This window comes from Cryptomeria japonica, chromosome 11, assembly GCF_030272615.1.
Source record: "Cryptomeria japonica chromosome 11, Sugi_1.0, whole genome shotgun sequence".
Lineage (NCBI taxonomy): Eukaryota > Viridiplantae > Streptophyta > Pinopsida > Cupressales > Cupressaceae > Cryptomeria > Cryptomeria japonica.
In genome coordinates, this window is record NC_081415.1 from 698696071 (window position 1) to 698718706 (window position 22636).

General features: G+C 35.4%; 1 protein-coding gene across 3 annotated transcripts in view; it reads left to right on the forward strand.

The window, feature by feature from the left end:
- The window catches only part of LOC131067153 (protein unc-13 homolog), a 106531-nt gene that overhangs the window by 12669 nt on the left and 71226 nt on the right, over window positions 1-22636 (forward strand). For all 3 annotated transcript variants that reach the window (XM_058002092.2, XM_058002093.2, XM_058002094.2), the window contains 11 exons: window positions 2470-2637; window positions 2720-2830; window positions 3042-3251; window positions 3378-3479; window positions 7358-7588; window positions 12924-13004; window positions 14726-14818; window positions 14970-15155; window positions 15319-15477; window positions 18487-18579; window positions 20363-20434. In XM_058002092.2, coding sequence (XP_057858075.2) covers window positions 2470-2637; window positions 2720-2830; window positions 3042-3251; window positions 3378-3479; window positions 7358-7588; window positions 12924-13004; window positions 14726-14818; window positions 14970-15155; window positions 15319-15477; window positions 18487-18579; window positions 20363-20434 — 1506 coding nt within the window. The remainder of the gene's footprint in view (window positions 1-2469; window positions 2638-2719; window positions 2831-3041; window positions 3252-3377; window positions 3480-7357; window positions 7589-12923; window positions 13005-14725; window positions 14819-14969; window positions 15156-15318; window positions 15478-18486; window positions 18580-20362; window positions 20435-22636) is intronic.

Consider the following 22636-nt stretch of genomic DNA (forward strand, 5'->3'; position numbering starts at 1 on the left):
GATGCGGCTATACCTATCCCAGAAAAACAACTTCTATGACCACAAAGATTATTCTGACAGTAGGGCTTTTTAGCCCATTTAGGAGCAGGGGAACAGGGTTCCTTGAGTTTACTAGTCTGAGAGCCTTTGCTTGAGTTTTTCTGAGTCATGTTGAAGCAGGGAGAAATCAAAGAAAATGCTTCACCAAAGAAGAAAGTTGTATGCAAAACTAACTTGATCACCCAACCTCTACCAACAGAAACCTCTGCAGGGAGATAGTCAAGGAACTAGCATGTAATCGAAGCCAATCATTGATAGAAAGCAGGAAGGTCCTCATGAGAACCACAGTTTCACCATCACACCACAAACTGATTCTTTAGCTCTTCTAGCACAACATCCACTCTAGCAAAAGATAACCATAACTGCTAGGATGAAAGTGTTTTGAGAAACAAGTGAAATATATTAGGGCAATTATGTGGACAGTAGAGTTTGAAAGATGGGTTCTAATTGAGGACATCACAACTTAAATGATACCTTCATGGATCAAGTGGTTGCATACGTATAGAGGAAGCAGAGGTCATGCCAGTCTGTGGTATTAATTAAGCTGTTGTGAGATAAGGGAAGATTAAAGACAGGCCTTTATTGCTAATGGTGGAATTTTCATCCCATTTTTCCAAACTTATAAAAATGACAATGATATGGTAATTGGGAGGGGTTCCAAGATGAGGACTAGGGTAATAGTTCTTAGTGATTTCCCTTTAAACTACCCGTCTCTTGACATTGACTATGGATGAAAGATCTGCTCTGATGCTGTCTCAAGATACATCCCTTATACCACTAGTCCTCTCCACATTGGTATATATATATATATATATATATATATATATGGGTTTCCAATTATTCACCCTGCCTTTCAATTTGCAGTTTGCTGCCAAAAACTGAGAGTTCTTTGCAATCACAAATAAACACCTCTTTTTGAATGTGGGGAAATCCTTGAGTAGAAAATTTTACATTTCAGACCAAGATTAGACGTTGTGTATGTCTCCTGCAATAATTACGATAAGGAGGTTTTATTTTTCATAATTTTTTTACAGCCCTGAGATTAACTGATTTTTAGAATGCAGCAGTGATTGTCCACTGTCTTGGATACAACCTGTTTGCAGAATGCTACAACGATTCCGTTGTGACCGATACAGCAATGTGGGAGCCATGCTGGGGAATGGCCTGTAAAAATTGCTGTTGGTAGGCACTGATATCCTCACCTTTATTAATTTCATGACATGCAATAATGCTCTAGCAACTATTGGACCAGAAGCTACTTGGTCTAGTTTTTGCTAGATCAAATTGTGATTCAGTGTCTGTGATACTACATGGCACAGCTCCTGCAGGACCACAGAATGAAATTTTATTGGTTGGCCACTGGACATGAGTACTGGATCGAGAGTTAAAGCACATTTGGCCCTTATGGTCTGATCTAAGCTTCAAATATGTGAGAGCATTAGTTTCTAGATTTGTTCTCCAGATTTGAGCTTCACCAGTTCCTTGTTTCAATAAGGGGTCTTTCCCTCACATAGTTTCTGTAGTTGTACTTGTCTTACATAGGCTAATAGGGCTAATAGTTAACAAATTTGTCTTTAGTCCCTCCAGCTATGTCCTATTTGGCATTGTTACCAATTCTGTCTGGATCCCAATTTTTTATATCAGTTGGGTTTTTCAGATTTGGTCCAGATATTTCAAACCTGGTAACTGTGTACTGTTTGGTGTTATAGTTTTTATTTACATTTCAAAACCCAGAGTTCCTTTTACTTTAGTACTTTTTAAAGGTAATTGAATTTGTTTTAGAGTCATATTGACTTACATAGGTCATTTGTGGACATGATGTCATAATGAGTCCTTCCAGTTACATTCTAGGTGTTGTAAGAAGTAAATTCTTGTGGTTTCAATCAGAAAATATGATTTTAAAGCATATGTGACTACAATCTGTCTTTGAATTAGATTTTAAACCATATGTGACTACAGTCTTATCTTTGAATTAGTCTCATGGAGGTTTGTTTCAATATGGCTATGAAAATGGATTTTATAGGAGATTCATCCTATAGATACTAGCAACAAAAGCAGTTTTGGTGAATGTGACTGTACTATGTTCCTTATATACAAACTGAAAGTTTATTATATACATTCGTGTTATATCAGGCATGATGTTCCTTTGCAAATCATTAAATAATTTCAGAAAGTTTATCATATGTATTTGTGTTATATCAGGCATTATGTTCCTCGGCAAATTGTTAAATAATTTCAGTTAATTGAGTCATTCATGTATGTGTTGATATTTTATGGATTTCATGAAACTTTTATGGTAACTGTGGTTGGAGTTTTCACTTTTAAATATTCTCACATCTCCACTTGCAGTGGATTGAATTATAGGTTATATTACTAGATTGATTTTCTGCTCATAAAAGGTGTTCTTTTGGAAATACTGTTTATTTACAGATCTCAGAATCAATAGATATGCAAACAAGAGAGGGTTTGCTTTCTGCTGCAGCAGGTACAGTGTCCAAAAGAATGGACACTCTTTTGATTCCCTTGGAGCTTTTATGCAGTATCTCAGCTGCCGAGTTTTCTGACAGAAGATTTTATTTACGATGGCAAAAGCGACAGGTATGCACTGCTAGCAAATAATTGAAGTGGTTTCATAAAAATACTTACCTACAACAAGTAACCTTTTCTTGGTTTTTTTTAGCTAAAAATTCTAGAAGAAGGGCTTATAAATCATCCTGCATTTGGGCTCAAGGCAACCGAGTCAATGGCAACTGAATTCAGAGCTCTCCTATTGAAGATTGAAGAAGCTGAGGTACATGATTATAAGAGGTAACTCTTCTTGAATGTATTTCAGAGGAGTTCAATTTTAATCATCACAGAAGTACTAGGATTAGAAGATCATTATAATTGTTTTTCAGTTAAAAATATTGTAGTGCAGCGTGCTTGGTGCATGTTTCTGAGATTTTATTTTTGAAACTTTTATTGAAGCCATAATTCCCATGTTTTTATGCATTGTTGTTTAGGGACTTCCTTCTCAAGTAGGCTCAGCTCAGAGAGCGGAAGCTCTAAGAGTGTTGCGAAGAATTACTATTCAAGCTGGTGGAAGGCCAGCAAAAGTTGATATATCTGGGGAAGTCTGTCACTGGGCAGATGGCTATCATCTAAACATTCAGCTCTATGAGAAATTATTGTGTAGTGTTTTTGACACCCTAGAGGAGGGGAGACTGCTTGAGGTACCATTGTCTTTATCTCATGCTAATAAGAAATTCTATTTCTTATTATTTAGTGAATTCCTTCACACCATTCTGATAGAGATATGCTTTCATCTCATCTTGGGATCAAAATGCAATTCTTAACAGGAAGTAAATGAGATCCTTGAACTGCTCAAATTGACATGGCGTATTTTGGGGATCACACAAACTATGCATGACGCATGCTATACATGGGTGCTGTTTCGTCAGGTATGATTGGATCTAAATGCTAGCAAAAAGCAATAACATTTTTTAAAGGGCTGTTTTGATTTCAATTATCATTATCTCAAATACAGTTGCATATTATAATCTTTCCGTAGTTCCATGGAGTTTCCTAATAGGGGGATGAGGGGACCAAGGGCCGAAGTTTGGGGATGGCGTCTGGAGGGTTGGGGGAGGTGGGGTGGATGTTACTTGAAAAATTAGTTATAAATAGATGTGTAAGGAATAATTATAAGAATTGCAATTGAAGCTTTGGCATACTATGTAAAGTTCAAAGTTCAAACTAATAAACGTTAAAAACATGACAATGATTGCATTGAAATTTGAACATCAACAATTGTAATGCCCCCTTTTGGGGCTATACCTGGTTTTGCCCAAAAATAACAAATCCAATATATATTTACAGAAGTGTTCTTTCGCTAAATTTCACAATAGCAATCGAACTTAGGAAAAATAATCAATTAACATCAAACAAATGATAAATGCACACTATAACTTCAACCATATTAGAAACTTGAGGGGAAAGCACAATAGGATGCCAGGAGACTATCCTCTACAATTAAGCCCAAGAACGTTGAATAACCAACAAGTCAATCTGACCCTTTGTGGTGCAGAGCACATTCCATTACACATCTATTTTCAAGCACATGGTAGTGTCTACAGGTTCATTTGTGTTGTAGTAATGGGTTGGATCAATGATCACCCTTGATGTAATTGAATGCCTATTTGTATGGTCAATAATCTCTTAGGTGAGCATATAAACCTAGAGGTCTATTAGGCCATGAAGGCTTGGAATTTGGATTTTCAATGTTAGTATGCCTAGATGTTGTCTTAGGTGTTTGGAGTCTAAATAATGACCTTGGATGTGTTTCCATAAGGTCTAGGTGGTTAATAACCGATGTTGTCCTAAGTTGCAAAATGTTGCATTTGTTGTCAAACAACTTTTCAAAGTTGCCAGTAGGATGCCGACTACTTCTCCAACGGTCCTAACTATTCAAAAGTTGGTTATGGACGTTGGAAAAGGTTTATATATGCTTGGACAACCGTAGGAAGAAAAGGAGTCGAAAGAGGGGTCGAAAGTTTTGTAAAGTTTGGTGGAGAAAGTGAATAGAACAAGTTTGATTTTGCCATAAGTTATAAGCGTTTTATCCTCTGCAGGTTTGAAACCCTCCATTTTCAAGGGTTACCATGCAATTAAGACCCTAACTCGCAATCTACTCATTGGGAACCGATGACCATGGGTAGAATGCAAGTTAGGGACATGTATTTTGAGATTCCAGAGGGGCGAGGTCAGAGGAGTTGGTTGGTACATTACCACCAAGCCCTAGTCTAAACCGATTGACCGTTTAGATTAGATTAGATGAGTTTCATTGAGCATACAATGAACAATGATGAGTTGAATTGATGGAATTGGAGTATTTGAACATAGAAGAAACTTCCTAAAGAGTTAGAACCTTCCTGTGATCCCATTCTCATATACCTCTTTTGTGAAACCGGTCTAACTTGATCAATTAGACCTGTGACCCAAGTAGGTGTTGAAGAGTGCAGCAATAGGGTGGAATTCCTATCTTTTGGAATTTGATAGTAATCCCAAAAGTGTGTTTGAAATCTAAATTTGTTTAGGGTGTTGTTTGGTGTTATCTGGAGAAAAGTCTTGAAATCTAAATTTGTTTAGGGTGTTGTTTGGTGTTATCTGGAGAAAAGTCCAAAAAGACAGTGAAATAGGGCTACTGACCGGTAGACCGGTGCCGGTAAACCTGTGAAACCTGTGCCGGTAGACCTGTACCGGTAGGCTTGTCTAGGCCTCAAAAGCCAATATTTGTCTTGTACTTCAAAATAGCATTGTGGAAGATCTTGATAGGTCTTAGGAAGTGGGTAGAAGTGTTGTGCCATCCCTGGTTAGGGGTAAGAGTTTGATTTCACAGTTGAGGTGTGAATCATAGCCGTGAGGGAGACTCAAGGTAAAGAAGACCAAGGTGTGTAGGTGGGTTTATCACCCTATTGCTGCCGACCTCTGCATCACTTTGGCCCACAAGTAACCAATTCAATGGGTGTCTACTTAATTGAGGGGACTTGTACTCCTGCATCTCCCTATTATATTTCCTTGCCAATTGAAAATCAAAATCCTAAGATTCTTGATGGATTGGCATGTTAATTATATAAATAAATATGTTCTTTCACAAACTAATAAATATTGGATTCAAATATGTGGCATACCAACTACTGCAGAATATTACTATCTTACTGCCTTATAATTCAGATTATTACTGCTTAATAATCCCAATTTCTTACTGCCTCATTATCCATATCAGATCTTCAAATCTGCATATTCTACCTTTCAAATCTGTTCAATAATATATTAATATGTTTGCTGTAATAATACATTTATATGTCTGCCATAATAAGCCTGCTCTAATTTGTATTATGTTGCGTTCCGTTTCTTCCCCCTTTCCATCACCATTTTATCTTCTACTTGTACTATTTCAAAAGCCCAAGAGATGCAGCTTTATGTAATGTGGCGGCTATTCAAGAGAGGTCAGCCTTTCCAACATATATTTAATTTTATTTCTGATCTTCTTAGAGGCGATTCCTCTCCAAGGAGTCAGCCATAATATTTTAAACTTAAATTGATTTTAATCTTATTTACATATCTTGCAGGTCGGCCAGCATATACATGTTCTTCATAAAACAAATGCCTGTGCCCAACTCCATATAAAATATTGCTTTGCTTTAAATATCTTGGCTCTATATTTAACCTTGTGCACCTTGGTCGGCCTTAATAAAAGGTTATAGCCTTGGATCTTAGTTGGCCCCTAACAGTGAAGTGATAATATAATTTATTTCATCTAGTTGGCCCTTAATTTAATTGTTATCCTTTAATCTTTGTTCAGCCCTAGCTTAATTTCTATAAAGGCTACAATCTTAGTATTGAAATAGATCTCTAGCAGCTGTCTTTAATGCATAGTCATCGAAACATAATCTTCATTTCTTCAATATTTCATATATTCACAATCTTATTCCTTGTTCAAGAGACAGCTACTATTAACTAAACTTTCTTTAAATTCAAACTTTCAACTCACATTTTATATGGAAAATCTTCTCCACAGTTATGAAGTGTAAATTTTTTTTTAGTCCCATACAAGTTTCGATTGGATGCTTGCAAATTTCTCTGATATTTGTGAAAGCAATCCATGAATCAACCTTCACACCTATTAACAGTTAAAAGAGGGCATTGTTGGCACAAAGCTTACCCATTGCACCAGACCATTTTGTTGATATAACAAATATTCATGATAGAAATCTGCCAAGAAATTACTGTAACAAGCGTCTCTTTTAAAACCCACAATAATTAGATGTAGTATATTTTAAAATGTATGGCACAATATGGAAATGATATACAAGCTTACTATACATGCATTGTGCAGTGTGCAATATTCATAAGAGGAGTCAGATTGGATGTATCAAATTAGCCTTCACAGGGAACTGGAAGTATATTTACATGTCAATTTGTGCCAATATTCTCCTTGATATGCCTAGGAGTATGCATTTTTCATCTTTTCCGACCCTGACATTTTGCAAATTGGCTGATCCATACATCTCTTTGTTTGTAAGATTTATTTCTTAAATCTGGACCCTTGTCTTGAAAAATATGCAATAAAATAATTGTTTTAAGAATTTTGCATTTCTGTAAGTTCTTGATTTAAACTTCAGATATTACAGTAAGATATATAGAACATTTCTAATTTGAATATCTTTGGAAATGTTGTATAATAGAACATTGTATTTTCTTACCATCTGGCATTTTTACACAGGTTAAATTTATTTTAACAGCTAAAGATGTTCTGATAAATTGTTATGTTTGAAAGTTTGTTATGACAGGTGAATCTTCCCTTCTTCAACATGCAATCCTGCAGATGAAAAAGATATCATCACATGGACAACGGAGTGCCCAAGAATGCACATATATGCAGAGTCTGTGTTGTTCAGTAGAAAATGATGATGCTCATCGGGAACAAACCTTTGTGGAGTCTTTGCTTTCACCGATCAAGAAATGGTGTGACAAGCGGCTTCGGGATTTTCATTTGATGTCTTCTAAGGTTTGCTAACAGGCACAATTACCTTATTTATTTTTAATTGTTTATACTGATGGAATATATGCTGTGAATATAAGGCAATATTTTCATTGTGTGGCCACTCCTGTTTATGAATGTTACTAGAAAGAAGATGTACTGAATAATTTAATTGGTAGTCTCTGAAGAGCTGATTCAAAGTATTATCTTGACAAGTTCCCAGGTTCATTTGCCATTTCACATATTTTATTTTTGATCAATAATAAATGCATATTATATAATGTAAATTTCAAGTATAAGGTAATCAAGAAAGCATAAACATGCATTAGTAATTGCATGACTTCTCTAGGTTTAGGGAACTGATACAGGTTTGATTATGTGACCCTATGAAAAGATTTCAACATTCTTGTAGCAATAACTTTAGTTACTTTGCTATCTGTTTTTGCAACACAAGATTTTGTATAGTGGAAGTGTCTCTTGGCCGTAATCCCCTGTTATCTTTGTCAAATTGATAGGATCACAGCCTTGATGGTCTTAAAATTCAACATTGGGCATGAAATGTTGATATACTCTATTGGGACTCAAATCTGTAATGTCCTTTTTTGCTTGAATTCCATCCCTTTTGTGTGTCTTAATCCTTTTTAACACACCCTTTATAATCGATTTGAGATATGCTTAGTGGGTCTTCTATGAGTAAAAAATGCCCAAATGTTACTGACCCTTGCTGAGCCCTCGTGAAACATGGAAACAACCCTGAAGTGTGGGACCTTGTACAGTGAGGTTGAATCTCCGGAGAAGGTCAGCTTCCTTCTCAATCCAAGTGTAGGTGTTGAACCAATTCAACACTCCAAATTCTACCTCCAAGCCTATCCCAACAACTTGCAGAGGAAAAGGGAAGAAGGAAATGCAAAAATTAAAGGAGGCGGTGCACCAAGATAAGAGATGTTCTTGTCCCCACCCGAAATGACACAAAGAATCAATCGAAATACCTTGGAGATGTACAAATGTTAGTTGCATGAATGACCCCAGGGCCCAAACACACGTATGGAGGTTAGGATTCGTTGAATGTCGAAAGGGGAGAAAGGTTTCCCACAAGTCACACTCAGAAACAAGTTAACACAGCATATAAGTGAGAGAAAGCCACAAAACATACACTTATAATGAAGGTAAGAAAACATACACAACATGCATAAGTTGAAGAGAGGCAAGAAAATGATTTCAATTTATTCTCGGGCCAATGGCCAACTTACAATTGCAGAAGTGCAAGAAAATATACAAATCTTCAAGAGATTTGAAAGAGCAGAGAGTAGCTCAAGCCAACAAGGAGAGAACCCTTTACAGTGAGGCTTAATAGCCTATATGTAGCAAATTGGTTGTGGAGAAGAGACCATTGGTCAAACAGGGGAAACCTTGACCTAGGCGTGCACAGGAGAATGTTAGCCCGAAAAGGTAGGGAAGTGCACGGATTTGTGTGTGCAAGACACCCATCCATATCTTAACAAGGCAATCCCAAGAAGGAAAGCTCTTCTAGAAAGTAGATTGCCTGGCATTCCAAAGTCAAATCTTTCAACCTTGACATGAAGGACATCAAGTAACCATAAATGAGCATGGCCTTGGACTCCACTTGATGTCAATCCTGCGCAAATTATTAAATGCGCCCTTGTAGCTCTATAAGTGAAAGTAGACAAGTCACAAGAGTTGGTGGAGCATTAAGAGCCTTGAGTGTTGATCATGCCATTTGGAAGTGTTGATGTCATTGGAGGCCAGATGTCAAGCCTTCAGGGAAATGTTGCAAGGGAAGAGGAGGCGGGACCCCAGAGTCCGGAGGAACAAGGGGGAGGAGGAGGATCCCAGAGTTCGGGATTTCGGGGTCCGATGGAAATGGTATACCTCTCCCCAAAAGGGAAGGGGTAGATCAGTTCCTTGGACTCCGGAATTTGGAATTCCTAAGAAAGAAAAGGGGAAGGAGAAGGGACCAATAGACTCCAAGGTACGAGGGCAAGATGCAAAGGGGAAGGCCCGATGTCGCCTCCTGACAAGATAACACTTCAACATTTCATGATTCCAAGTTTTTTGCTTGATCAATTGGGGCAGCACTGGTTCATGGAACATATCTTTGATCGGTTCTTGTTGATGGACCAAGGGTGCCATAAAATGACAACATTTACCTTGTGTAATCCCTCATGCACTGATAGTTGCAAAAGATCCAAAAATTCTAAGTCGGGGGTATTTTCTAGTCATTTTTTGTGTGATCTTGAAGTTTTGGACTTTTGGGGTTGTACATCCCAGTATGCCATCCTTGTTATCTCTGCCTTCCCCTTTGCCCTTGTTTAAATTTTTCTAAGATTTCAGACTATCAAGCCTTCCCATGTTGACATACCTGCCATTTGAGGCTCAAAATTGCGATTTATTGCCTTAGAATATTTGAGGTGCCAAAGTTTTCAACTTGTGCTTTCCTTGATACCATTTCCCTATCATCCTTGACATCTTGATTCCTCACCCTCCAGAAGTTTATTAAGCATATCTATTGGAATTTCAAATTCCTGTTATTCCATTATGCATTTTGCTCTTTCCATGTTGGATTGTTTAAGCTCCCTTTCCCTAAGTACTCAATTGAAGTCGAAGTTGTGAACATCCTTTTGCTCCATCAATTACTTTGTATATATTTTTTGACTCAAATTTTGTCTTGAACCCCTTAATCTTTGACACTTAAATACATTGTTACCTTTTCAAAGTTGCTTGTTCAAACTTCCCCCATTTCATGTACCTTATTGTTTTTCATGGTAACACTCACCTACCTCCTTGCGTGTTCGAAAAACCATTTATTACTAGGGTTGACGTCATAACTTTCTAAAGTAGGGTTTCTTTTGCCCAAAAACCACCGTTCATCAAAAGTATGCAGATTCACGTGCAACTTGTAGTAGTGAAGGCAAAAATGATCTAGGAATGCCATTAACGATCTAATGAAGCTTAGTAGTTGCCAAATTAGCTTAGACTGTGCTTGGAAATCATTTTAAATCAAAAAGGTGCAGCTTCAAATAAAATAAAAGATACATATGGTCTATATTATATTTAATGCAGCAGTTATGTTTTCATGATCCGCTCTGGGTGCTGTCTCTTGGTCTCATTTGCAGTAGATTTCATGGCTCTTCCATGGGTTGGTACACCAAATCTAGAGGTGCATCAAATGAAAAGAAGATTTGCAAATTTGTTGTCTATTTCTCCATCCCTTGGGTGGATTTTTTATGTACTTGCAAGAAGTTTTCATCGAATTTGAGATGTGAATCGTGACGCTTGGACAACTGCTAATATGATATTGTGGCTTTCTTCAAATCTTCAACAATTTCACAATCTTGAGGCTCTCATGAGTTGTTGAATTCTATGACATGATAGATTTATATTTACTATTTGCTGTTCTTTCAAACAATTGGTTTGGGAGCCATTTTTTGGGATTGTTGTGCTTCAAATGTATTCTGGGGTATCAAATAAAATGAAAGTATTTTGTTTAATGTAGGAATGGTTTGATATTATGCATCTTTTGTAATGGATGTATCCATTTTGTTTGTAATGATTAAGGGAATTGTCTTGTTGCAGCTGTATTTTTCTTTTCATCACATTTGTTGATGCAACTGCATTAGAATTTTTACAGGTGTGACACCATCTAATGCATTAGTCATTCTTTTGTTGTATATTGGTCTTTGTAGTTTGGTGATAGATCAATGCCTTTGTTTTGGTTAGTTAGAGGGAATATATTAGGTTTAATGCATGTTGTTAATGTTTCAGTAATGCAAACCAGCAAATTTAATTTTAAGCAATTCTAAATTTCATATCATCAGAAAATTTGAACATGTGTGTTTGCACTTGCTGTTGCGTAAAAAATGATAAATGAAACTATCCTTAGGGATTATAATGAAGTTGATTCCTATAGGTGCATGTGCAAGGTGTATTATCAGCTATATAGAGGTCTTATGCAGCTAGTTGATCTTGATCTAGTGACAGTTATAGAGGGCAAGTGTACATTTGGGTACAGCTGCTATTTGTTAGAGTCATTTTTAAATTATAACTCATCTTAATACCTATTACGCTATATCTCTGGGAATACCGTCATGGGTTTAAATTGAGCCCAAAGTATAGGAGAGACTACCCACTAATGTCATAGGCTTTAAAGTTTTAGATCATCCATGCTCTATTGATGAATTCCTGCTTTGCTTTCTTGACTACTTATCCTTGGCCTTGAAGGTAGGAAGAAGTTCTAGGACTGTGGACCCACAGTTTTGGGACTTAATGTGCTCATAAGGAACCTCTGCATTATGTGTCTGGGCAAGCTCAGATTTCTCTGGTTAATTCTCCTATGGTTTTGCCTTCTAGATTTCTGTCACATGGAGCAACTAAATTCTGTATTGAGATTTTGAAAGAGATGTGACAGTATGGTGGAAATATGGAAAGAAGGAACTTCTTCAAGTACCAACATTTGGAAAGAGATGTGGCAGTATGGTAAAATATAAAAAGAAAGATTATTTCTTTAATTTGAATAAGATGGAACAGGATCATGGAGTTAGTAAAATATAAGAAAACATACAAACCGAACTTTATAGGGAAACTTAAGTGTCCCAAAGCGAGACACTACAGGTCCTATTATTATGATCACAAAACCAAATTAGGGAAACATAAGTAGCCTAAAGTGAGACACTTCTTATCCTATGATAATTATCACCACAAAACCAAAAAACAGTAATACCAAACATAGTTGATAGAGGTCGTACACCCTCTGAGTATGAATATTTAAAAAGAAATTAATATAACTGGTTACATGAAGGAGTTAGCAGTTGACTTGGCTTTTCTGGGTCAAACCCAGCATCTCATTACAATCTGATTCGTGTGACTATGTAGTATTTTGCAGAAGAAGGAATGGATGTTTATAATTTTCAAATGTATTCCACATCTCATGCAGACAGTGAAGCTTTGGTTAAATTGTATTGGGTTTATTAGTGTTCATTTGTGTTCTCATGCAGACAATGAGGTTCTAGTTAAATTGTATTTTCTACGTTGATTTAGTCAGTGAGTGATTTTTGATGGCAGTCTCGTCCAAAATTATATCAATACTGTTAAAAAGTAAATTAAAGATGATTGTATTGATTATATTTGGTCACTATCAAGCTGTTGTTTAATTTCCTCACTGGTTTTCTCTTGATTGTCAATCTATGAAACAGAATTTTCTCTGTTGATCTTGACTATTGTTCTACATTTTTCTATGACCTTTTTCAAATATATATGCAATATCAATTGTAGATACAATTTTGCATTTGGGTTCTTCACTGAATAATAAATTTGATTAAAGAGATTTTTTTCCTCCGATTGCCAGGAATCAAGTAACTTTGAGGGGATATTGACTGCAGCCATGCTTTCTGGAAGGCTTATTGCAGATGAATGTGATCACCATGAGGTGAGCTTTCTTGTTCTTATTAAACGCATGCATATTTTTAAATCTAATGTCTCTTTTTGGGATATTCCTGATTTTTGCCTTAAAACAATAATATTTATTCACAATGATAAAAGTTTTATCGAAGATTTAAGAATTTATGATAATATTTAGATCAGTGAATGATAGCACTATTCTCAAAATCAATCATATCATGAATTCTTTGGAAATACTTACAAATCTCCTGATTTAGAGGCCTCCATTCCTAACTCAACAGTGGCAATATCAAGGGTTTTCATTCTTAACTTGCCAAGAGCATGAAAAGTTTTTCGTCCTTCCAACTCTTAGTCCACCTTGGAGGGTTTTTGTACTCCTCGACCATGATTTGGGTTTTCGTCTAAAATTGATAAGAGTAATAAGGGTTTTTGTCCTTATCCTCTTATGAACTTGGATCGATTTTGTCCTTCCTATTTGCAAGAAACTTCCTTAAATTCAAAGCTGACTGTTTGATGTATTTGGCTTTGCTAGATTATTGCTGATTGGTTTTGCTGATTGATATTTATTGATGGATTGACAAGTCAATTTTTGAATGATGCTTGAATGATTTTATGGATGATTGATGCTTGAATTAATTTTCTGCTTTGATCTGCTTGCTTGATGGATGTACGGTTTGTTTGTTTGTCAATAAACTGATTTGCCCTTTATACCCATTTCTTGAAGCAGTCACCACCCTTCACAAGAATTGGGTCACCACCCTTCACAAGAATTGATTCACCTCCCTTCATTGCTGCCATTGAAAAGAATAATTCTTTTCCGAATTGATTCCTTCATTCCCCATTGATGGATTCCCTTTTCAAATGAAATGATCTCCCTTTTATATATCATGTTCGAGTGAGTCACAACTCTTCATCACCATTATTGCCCTTAAAAAGAGTTGCAACCTTTCATATGTATGAGCTCCCGTTTAATTTTTCACATCGGCACTTATTTAAATCACATTAGAGTTAAAATGTGTTGCGTTTAGGATTTGGTGGTGGAGGCGTGACATCTTGTTCCACATCATTAAACTTTCTATGACTAAATGCAGAGCTTCTGGTAGAAAACTGTTGTAAACGTTTGAATTAATGTTTCAGATCATACTATGTGATCCATAATCAGGACAAGGTGAAGAAAAATCTCCATATGACTATTTTCCATTGTTAACATCTCCATATCACCTTGTTTTCCATGGAATACCAGCTTTTTCACATGTAGAGTTGGCATTCATGTACTTCTTCTTTTATATCAAAAGTGATTCAAGCAACTGGCATATGATTGGGTACTTACCAGTTATTAGTGCCGGAAATGCTATGTACCTTTAATTCTCTTCTTGTGATTTAACATTTGAACTTGTAATACGCACACACTAGAGCATGTTCATTGCATCGTAAATTGTCCTGATGTTGAAAGATCACATTTCTGAAAGTACAATTTCAATAAACTTAAGACAAAATGTGAATAAATCTACTATATTGTAAATGAAGAATTGGACTGAAGGTTAATGGTGCTCATTTCAATCGTTTTTGATAACGAGTACACAACACTGATACCTTTACTTAGATTAGTAGTATTTATGAAATTGGCCAGTTGGCTATTCACCAGAAAAATTTGATACAATCAGTGGTGATGGCATCCGCTGGGTAGAAAGCTAACTTTTTTGATTGAGAATAGCAAAGGTGATTCAATAATGACCTTGGTGGCTGCAGGTATCTAGGATGACATCAGCTGCAGAGATGGCTTTAGCTGCTAAGCAGATTGAAGATTACATTATATCCTCCACTGATGCTGCATATGAAAGGGTTTGTCTTTGAATATCCATGTCATTTCTTGAACTGTTATCCTATTTAATATCTGGAGAATTCTCTATTTTTATCTTCACTGTTTTGTGTACAGGTGCTACAGAATGTTATGGAACTGGAAATCTGATACTTCTTCTTAACATTTATGCAGGCACTTGCAACTTCTAATGCCAAATATGGAACTGTACATGAGCACCCTCTGAGAACACTTGCAGAAGCTGTGAAGAATATTGCTCAAAGAATTTCAACTGTCTTTAGCCCTGTTTTATCTCGTTGGAATCCTCAAAGTAGTGCCATTTCTGCATCACTTTTACACAGTCTATATGGAAGGGAACTGGCAAGTTTATATCGATCTAAAGACATTATGAGCTTCATTTTTCTCTTAAGATCTTATCCCTGATTATGCTGCCTACATTCATGATTCAATTAAGATTTATGGATACTACTAACAATTACAAAGATTTAATTGCAGTTTAAATTTTTTTATGTGTGTATATTAGAAACCTTTCCTTGATGGAGTGTCACATCTTTCGGAAGATGTTAAAGCTGTATTTCCAGCAGCAGACATACTGGAGCAGTATCTAATTGAGCTTGTATATTCTGTAAATGAAGAGGATGAGGTGAATGGTTGTTACATGCAAGGGATGGCCCCATATCAGGTCTGTATATTGATTTACAAAGGCAAATAGTTTCAACTTCCATCTGATTTTCATGAAATTTGCATCCAGAACCTTTTATTAGTTTTTGTAAGAGAAGTGTTTTTCATATTGAAGATGCTTGAATAAACATTCTGTTTCTAGAATCTGAAGGTATTATCTTTGGGGTTAACTTAAAAGGATTGGTTTCTCAACATCTTAAGCACTTGTAAATTGACAACATCATATAGTTATTTTGCAATGTAGCCTAAAAAAAGCAAATAGACAATGTGGTGTTGAAACTTGGGAAGGAATCATGATGGACATAAACCCAATAATGTGTCTTAGCTTTTATGTCAGCACCACAGCTGTTTGCTAAAATTGTTTTGTTTGTCTTTGTGATTGCATTTCTATGTTCTCGTTCCATCTGTATGTGATGATTATCCTTAGGTCTTCTAGGGAGCATTATATGATGAGGTTGATGCGAAATCACCATGGGCTAGCAGGCTGATACAATCAGTAGCCTCACCTTATTCTTGCTAGGTACAAGAAAAATTCTGTTATTAGAAAAATATTTTACCATGTTGCAGCAATCTCATATTGCATGGCTTGATTGCTACCCTATAATGGCCCATCCAATTTGATTATACATAGAATTAGATTTATCAATTCTGAAATTAGCTCCAAGATGAGCCTTCAAATTATTTTTAGATCTATTGACCTCAATGTAATCCATCAAGTGTGCTACTGAAATTCTGCATATTTCAATTCAATAATGTTTTGGAAATGATAAAAGACTACAGCAGAACTATGTAGGGCTGTTGGCTTTTGGCTGTAGAGGGGTATAATAGAATTGCAGGTCAAGATGTTAGAAGCAGCTGGCTTTGAACTGATATGATATGCAGGATTGTAATTGGAGCATATTGCAATTATTGAAGACACTAACTGGATCTGAGACTCCTTTTCACAAATCAGCTTAACATTTTAAATAAACTGTTCATTTCTCAAATGCCCTTGTACAATGTGTAATTGCTTCAATAAGTTTATACTAAGTTACCAGTTTGGGTTTGAAGAACCCGGTACGCCGGTACGGCAAAATTTTGAAAAGGGGTTTGGGTTCGTTAGTACAAAAACATGTAAATTATATATATATGCAGCCTATAAGCATGAATTAAGATAAACAACAAAACCAACATAAACTTGTAATCATAGCATCATGATCATACCATAACAACATCATATACATCAAGTTTAATATCAAAATGATAAAATATTCAAGTATCATTGTTTCAACTTTCAACAATTTAAAGTTTGATCATTAAATGGATTCTCTAATGGGGGTTTGGGGCAACGCCCCCAACGGGGTCAAGGGGCAGTGCCCCTTGTGGGGCTGGGGGCAGTGCCCCCAGTGGGGTCGAGGGGCAGCGCCCCTTGCAGGGTCCCGGGGCAGCGCATCATTTTTCTGCTTTTTTAAGACGTCAGGAACAAGGCCAAAGAAGTCAAAATTCTGATCAGGTGCATTCTCCCATACGGGAATTGTGTTTTCTGACTTGTTCTTTCATACAGACTTGTGCTTCTCTCTTGGAATTTTAATTTTTTATGTGGTGGAATAAAAAAATAAATAAATTTTGCAAAAAAAAAAATCCATTTTTGGGCTGTCAGACCCCTGGGTTCGACTTAGGTCCTCTTGGGTTCGACCCTGGGTCCTCTTGGGTTCGCCCTGGTTCGAACCAGGCCTGTGAACCACGAACCCTGTTCGAACCACAAGCGAACTGAACCCAAACCCGGAACCCGGACTGTACCGGACCAGTACCAGGGGTCTAGGGGGCCGAACCCGGTAACTTAGAGTTTATACATATTAGAGCATGAAAGTGTATGAAGCCTTCAGTGATCTTAATTGTCATGCTTTTACAGTAATCTTGTGGCAATTTGTAGACTTGAGATGATTGTTAAATCTCATAAGGATTGTTTTAAATTATTTACCAAAAGCTTTGGTTCAAGTTCAATGGCTCTTTGATTGGATCTCGTGGGGCATCTTCTCTTTTGTTTGTATAAGTCTATAGAAGCATTTGTACTTTTGAGCATTCTCATCCATGATCTAACTACTTTGTGCATAATGAGAGATTGAACTAAAATGTGAAATTCTTTCTTAGTTTTGTGGATGCAAAAAAAACAATTAGAGCATTTTTGAGAAACTTAAACATTGAATGGCTATTTAGAATCTAAAAGTTGATTAATTAATCTCATTGAGAACTTGAAGGATTTGCTTAGTTTTGTGTAATATTTCTTTTTGAAGTCACAACAAAGTTATAGCTACTTATATTCCATCAGCCCTTAATTTGATTGATAATCATAATACCATGGTGAGTGATTAGCATTTTTAGTTCTTATATGAGATAATTCATAATGATGGAAGACATTGTTGATATAAGTCAACACATCATGGTACAGTGATATTTTTGTTTTGTTAGTAGCATTTCTATAGCTAGAAGAGTTTTTGGAGTCCATGGTTGAAACCCTTGTGAATCTCACCTCGGCATAAATTTGATTTATGCATCTTACAACTTTGTGTTGCTTTGCATTGGCTAAGTGGTATGTTGGAAAATAATGAGGAAAAGAAACATATGATGAAAGTATGAAAACATGGCCAAAGAGGGATAGCCTCTTCTAGTTCTAGAAAGTTTTGCACAAGGTTCTTCATGTAAGACAAGCTAGGGGTGAATATCTTTAGGCACTCTTTAGCTATCATAGATTTTTTGAATTTAATTAGCTAAAAGGACTTTCGTTTTGTTGACAAACATTCCTACTAGAGGATATACTGTTGAACATCTCTTAAATGATGGAGTTGTGTCAAAGTAACCAACCCCAATATTGCTCATATTTTATTTTCTTGTAATTGTGGTTAGACTGCTGCTTTTCTGTTTGGTGATGCATTAATGCTTCCTAAATTTGAATTTCTTTCATGAATTTAAGGTTTCAAAACTATGGTTGCTTATGCTTTTCTCTTTGCCTATTGTAAATGCTTCATTTTAGGTTGAAGCAATTTCTGCTCCATTGCTTACACGTTGGGTTAACATTCAACTTGGGAGAATTGTAGAATGGGTTGAACGGGCAATTCAACAAGAGGTGATTTCCTCTTCCTATCCCTTTGAAACATAATTGTTTTGTATTTTGATTTCAATTTGGTAATTTTCATGATGGCTGTGTGATATGTTGGGCAAAAATGGTAAAGATAAGAAATTGATGGGACAAATGCTAAAGACTAAAATTTTTGGCAAGCATTTAGGGAGACAGGTATGGTAATACTAACAGAAAATGACATTAGGAGGAACCTGAAGCTATGCAAAACTAGCATAAGATGAATTAGTCAATATTTATAAAAATTAAGAAATTAAATTAATTTTCAATTATGTTGTGATCTACTGTGAAGTTTGGACAGAGAGTTCTAATTTTTTTTCTATCTTCTGAGTCAATTCCTTGAATATGAAATGTTAACCATGACGATACAGAACTGTTTTCTTTTGTAGTCAATCATTTTCGCTTGATGGCCAATCTTTTTGTATTAGTGTTGAAATATGACCTAATTGTTTTGTTTATTTAACAATTTACCATAGTGGAAAAAAAAGGGAAAGTTCCTTCCAAGTAATGTCCATTTGACATTGCTTCCTGTACACAAGAAATCATCAATTTATGTTATAGTTTAGAGTGAAATAGTTTTTCGGTTGTTGCCTTTGATGTGAGATTTTTATGCATACATGAGGATGTGGATATGCCTGGGATTGAATGTATGAGATGATATTCTTAATTTGATGATGTAAATTAAAGAATAAGGAAAAACAACCTCAAGGATAGGATTTAATAAAAACATGCAACTTAGAGTACAAAAGAAGGTAATCACTTATGGTGTCATCATTTTTACAAACATCAACCATATTTAGTATTATGATGTTATATTTAATATCGATTTTCTTGTTCTTTGGAGCAAGGAAAGTATTTTTCCTATTTGATATGAATGCAGATTCAATCCATCTGTACAGTTTGCACAAGGTTCTGAATATATGGGAGATACTTATTATCTAGCGGATATTGTTGATTAGGATTTTGGAGGGTATTTAACATTTATGGGAAAATGCCACTGAAACTCTCATGAAATATGAATGGATAAACATTACAATTGAATTGGAGATTTAACAAAAAACTTGATTTGACACACTAGCTTGTATAATGTGAGTATATTAGATCTTTGTAGTATTGATTTTGATATTTTTGAAGAATTTCAGAATAGCTATGTTTTTGGCAATTTACCAGGGTAATATTCAAACAAATCAGGTAAAATATTCCTTAACTCTCACCCTCCTTCCTTTTTAATAAAGATGGAAGAGTGCAAGAACTGATTGTTTCTCATTTTCTTGGAAATATTCTAATGGAATAAAATGATGACTGAAGATTATATGCCATTTCAATGTTGTATTTGTATCTTTGTCCTGACTTATTTGAGTATAGGAATCATCAATTGAAGGACATGCAATCTTTGTTCTTGATTATTAGTCTTTGAGAACTCCCTCTTAAACTATTTTGATTCATGAATGTTTGAAAGGCTAAACTTATCATGAACTAAGATGTGGCTCATTGAAAATCTTATCTTTAAAGGGACTGAGAATAGTTGTTGTAGACTTAACTACAGCCAATTTTGTGGGATTTAATTTATGTTTTATTTATGAACTGAATTTTTGAATTTTATATTATTGCTTTATAGTAGTTTGAAATATCAAATGATAAGGCTACTTGTCGAGTGGATGAGCTGTTTTTTCTATCTTTTAATAGTTGATTATTCAATATATATTATTTTGACAGCATCTATTAAGGTACTCATGAGCTCTGCATTTGGCTTGTGTTGATAATGTTGTAGAGATGGGATCCACTGTCAGCTCAGCTACGACATGGAGCTTCTGTTGTTGAAGTTTTTAGAATTGTGGAGGAGGTATGTGTTTCTTTGTATTGTTTCACTATTCTGTCAAAAATAGAGAGGTTACTTTGCTTACAATAATTTTTTCTTTTTTGAATTTGTTCACTTGCATCTTTGCTGTCATTATTGACTTAGAGAACACTGAAATTTAGTCCTTACAATTTTGACATGTTTGCACAGTTTTGGCATAATTATGCAGATTATTCCTTTCAGTGCATCACTTGGATTTATTATTTTTAAATGCTATTTGTCCAAATAAGTTCATAGTAAACTTAAAGGCATTGGTTACCATTAAACTTCCATGACTAAATTGATGTGGTCCAACAAGTGATCTAGCTATTAAAAATGGGAAATGTGCACCAATTAATATATGCCAACTGAAATTCTTCTCATATTACACTGGAATAGGCAAGGAAATTTTTTAACACAGCTCTTATGATGGACTGAGGTTGCAGAAAGTCAAAAACTAGTAGACGGAAGTTAAAAAATATTTTACTTGTCCATCAAGTCAGATCTCTTAGCTGCAAGTTTTTCCATATATGTTGACATTATTAAAGGATTCTCTGGCATTACCGAGTTTGGTATTCTAAATTTGTAATTTATAAGTTATGGAGATGTATGCCATTTTGAATGGGTAAATAGCTGACAAGTTCCAGGAGTTGATTCTGTTTATAACCTAATATACTGTCAATACATTGGAAAACAATTTGTAATTTTTATGACATATGTGATTTCATATAAAAGTCATGTAGTCTATAGTGAAAGTTTGTTTGGATTTGAAAGCATTTGTTTTTCAGGTAACAACACAAGATTTTGTAGAACAAATTTAGGCTTTAAGAATCTCAATTGTCAGAAAAATGCTTTCAAAATCTTGAACTTCATCCCCAACTTAAAAAATTCATTCTTCTTGATTGCATGCAAGCTGGAACCTGTCTGGATTGTTAAAGTCATGGGTCAGGCAATGACCTAAAAAGAGTAGCCTAATAGATATAGAATGAACTTGTGAATTTATTAATATGCCACAAATTATTAAACATTGTTTTTTCTCTCAATCTCACAAAAAGGTCTACCAATAGTTTGAAGAGTTTTGACTTTCTAAAGACTAGCATGACTCAAAGTTTATTTCCTTGTTTGCTACTCAAACATTTATATCTCTATTGTCTAGATGTAAACCAAAAACAACAAATATTTTGAGTAAAGTATAATATATCAAAGTATTCATAACGAAAATGTCTTGTGGAGTACAAGGACTTCTCTTTATTGCTTAATGACTTGGCAGATTGAAGTACCAGTAAATGAATGACTTGGAAGTTGGAAGTTTTCATTCCATCAAAGAGTTCACAAAATAAGCATTCAGAAATTAACTGGATGAAGCCACTATGTGCTTGGAATTTTACAACATAAAATTAATTCCCTGAAGGATTTAATGCTAAGTTACCGATTCGGGTACGGGTACGGGTACGGATACGGAATCGGCAATTTTTTTTTTCCTTGGGTACGGGTACAGGTACAGGTATGTCCGTACACATACTATATATATATTCAAACATCAAAATTATAAAATATAAACTATCACTACCATTATTACAATGATACAATCTATACAATGTAACTTTCCCATACATAAATGATAAATCCATAATTGCCAATAAATGTTCATATATCGTAAATGTAATATCATATTCATAATTTGCCAAAATGATAATATTCAAGTTTCAAAATGTCGTGACACAATGAAAATTCAAATTACAAGCCATTTTGATACTGCCTATGGGATTTAATCTCCATATTCATCTTCATCTGAAGCACCCAAGCCAAGCCCAAGGCCACCATTTGGTTCAAATTCAGCATCAATTGAACCACTATCCATTGGAATGCCACTCCGACAAGCTATGTCTCCCCCATAGCTGCCTCATCTATAGACTCATAGAGACTTGGGCAAGCTGTGCAACTATAGCATCTAAATCAGCACACTCAGGGGCTAGCAATTCCTTGTTGCACTTGCATTATATTCAGGTTTCTTATGTGACAACAAACGAAGGTTGGAGTGTATGTAGACCAAATCCTTTGCTTTCTTTGCACCCAAACGATTACACTTGATTGAGTGGATGAAGGAGTACGTACTCCAATTCTGCTGAACTGAAGAAGAACTTGCAACCTGTTAAAAGTTAAAACATAATTAGAAATTTTTAAATTATAAAATAAAAATATTTTAGT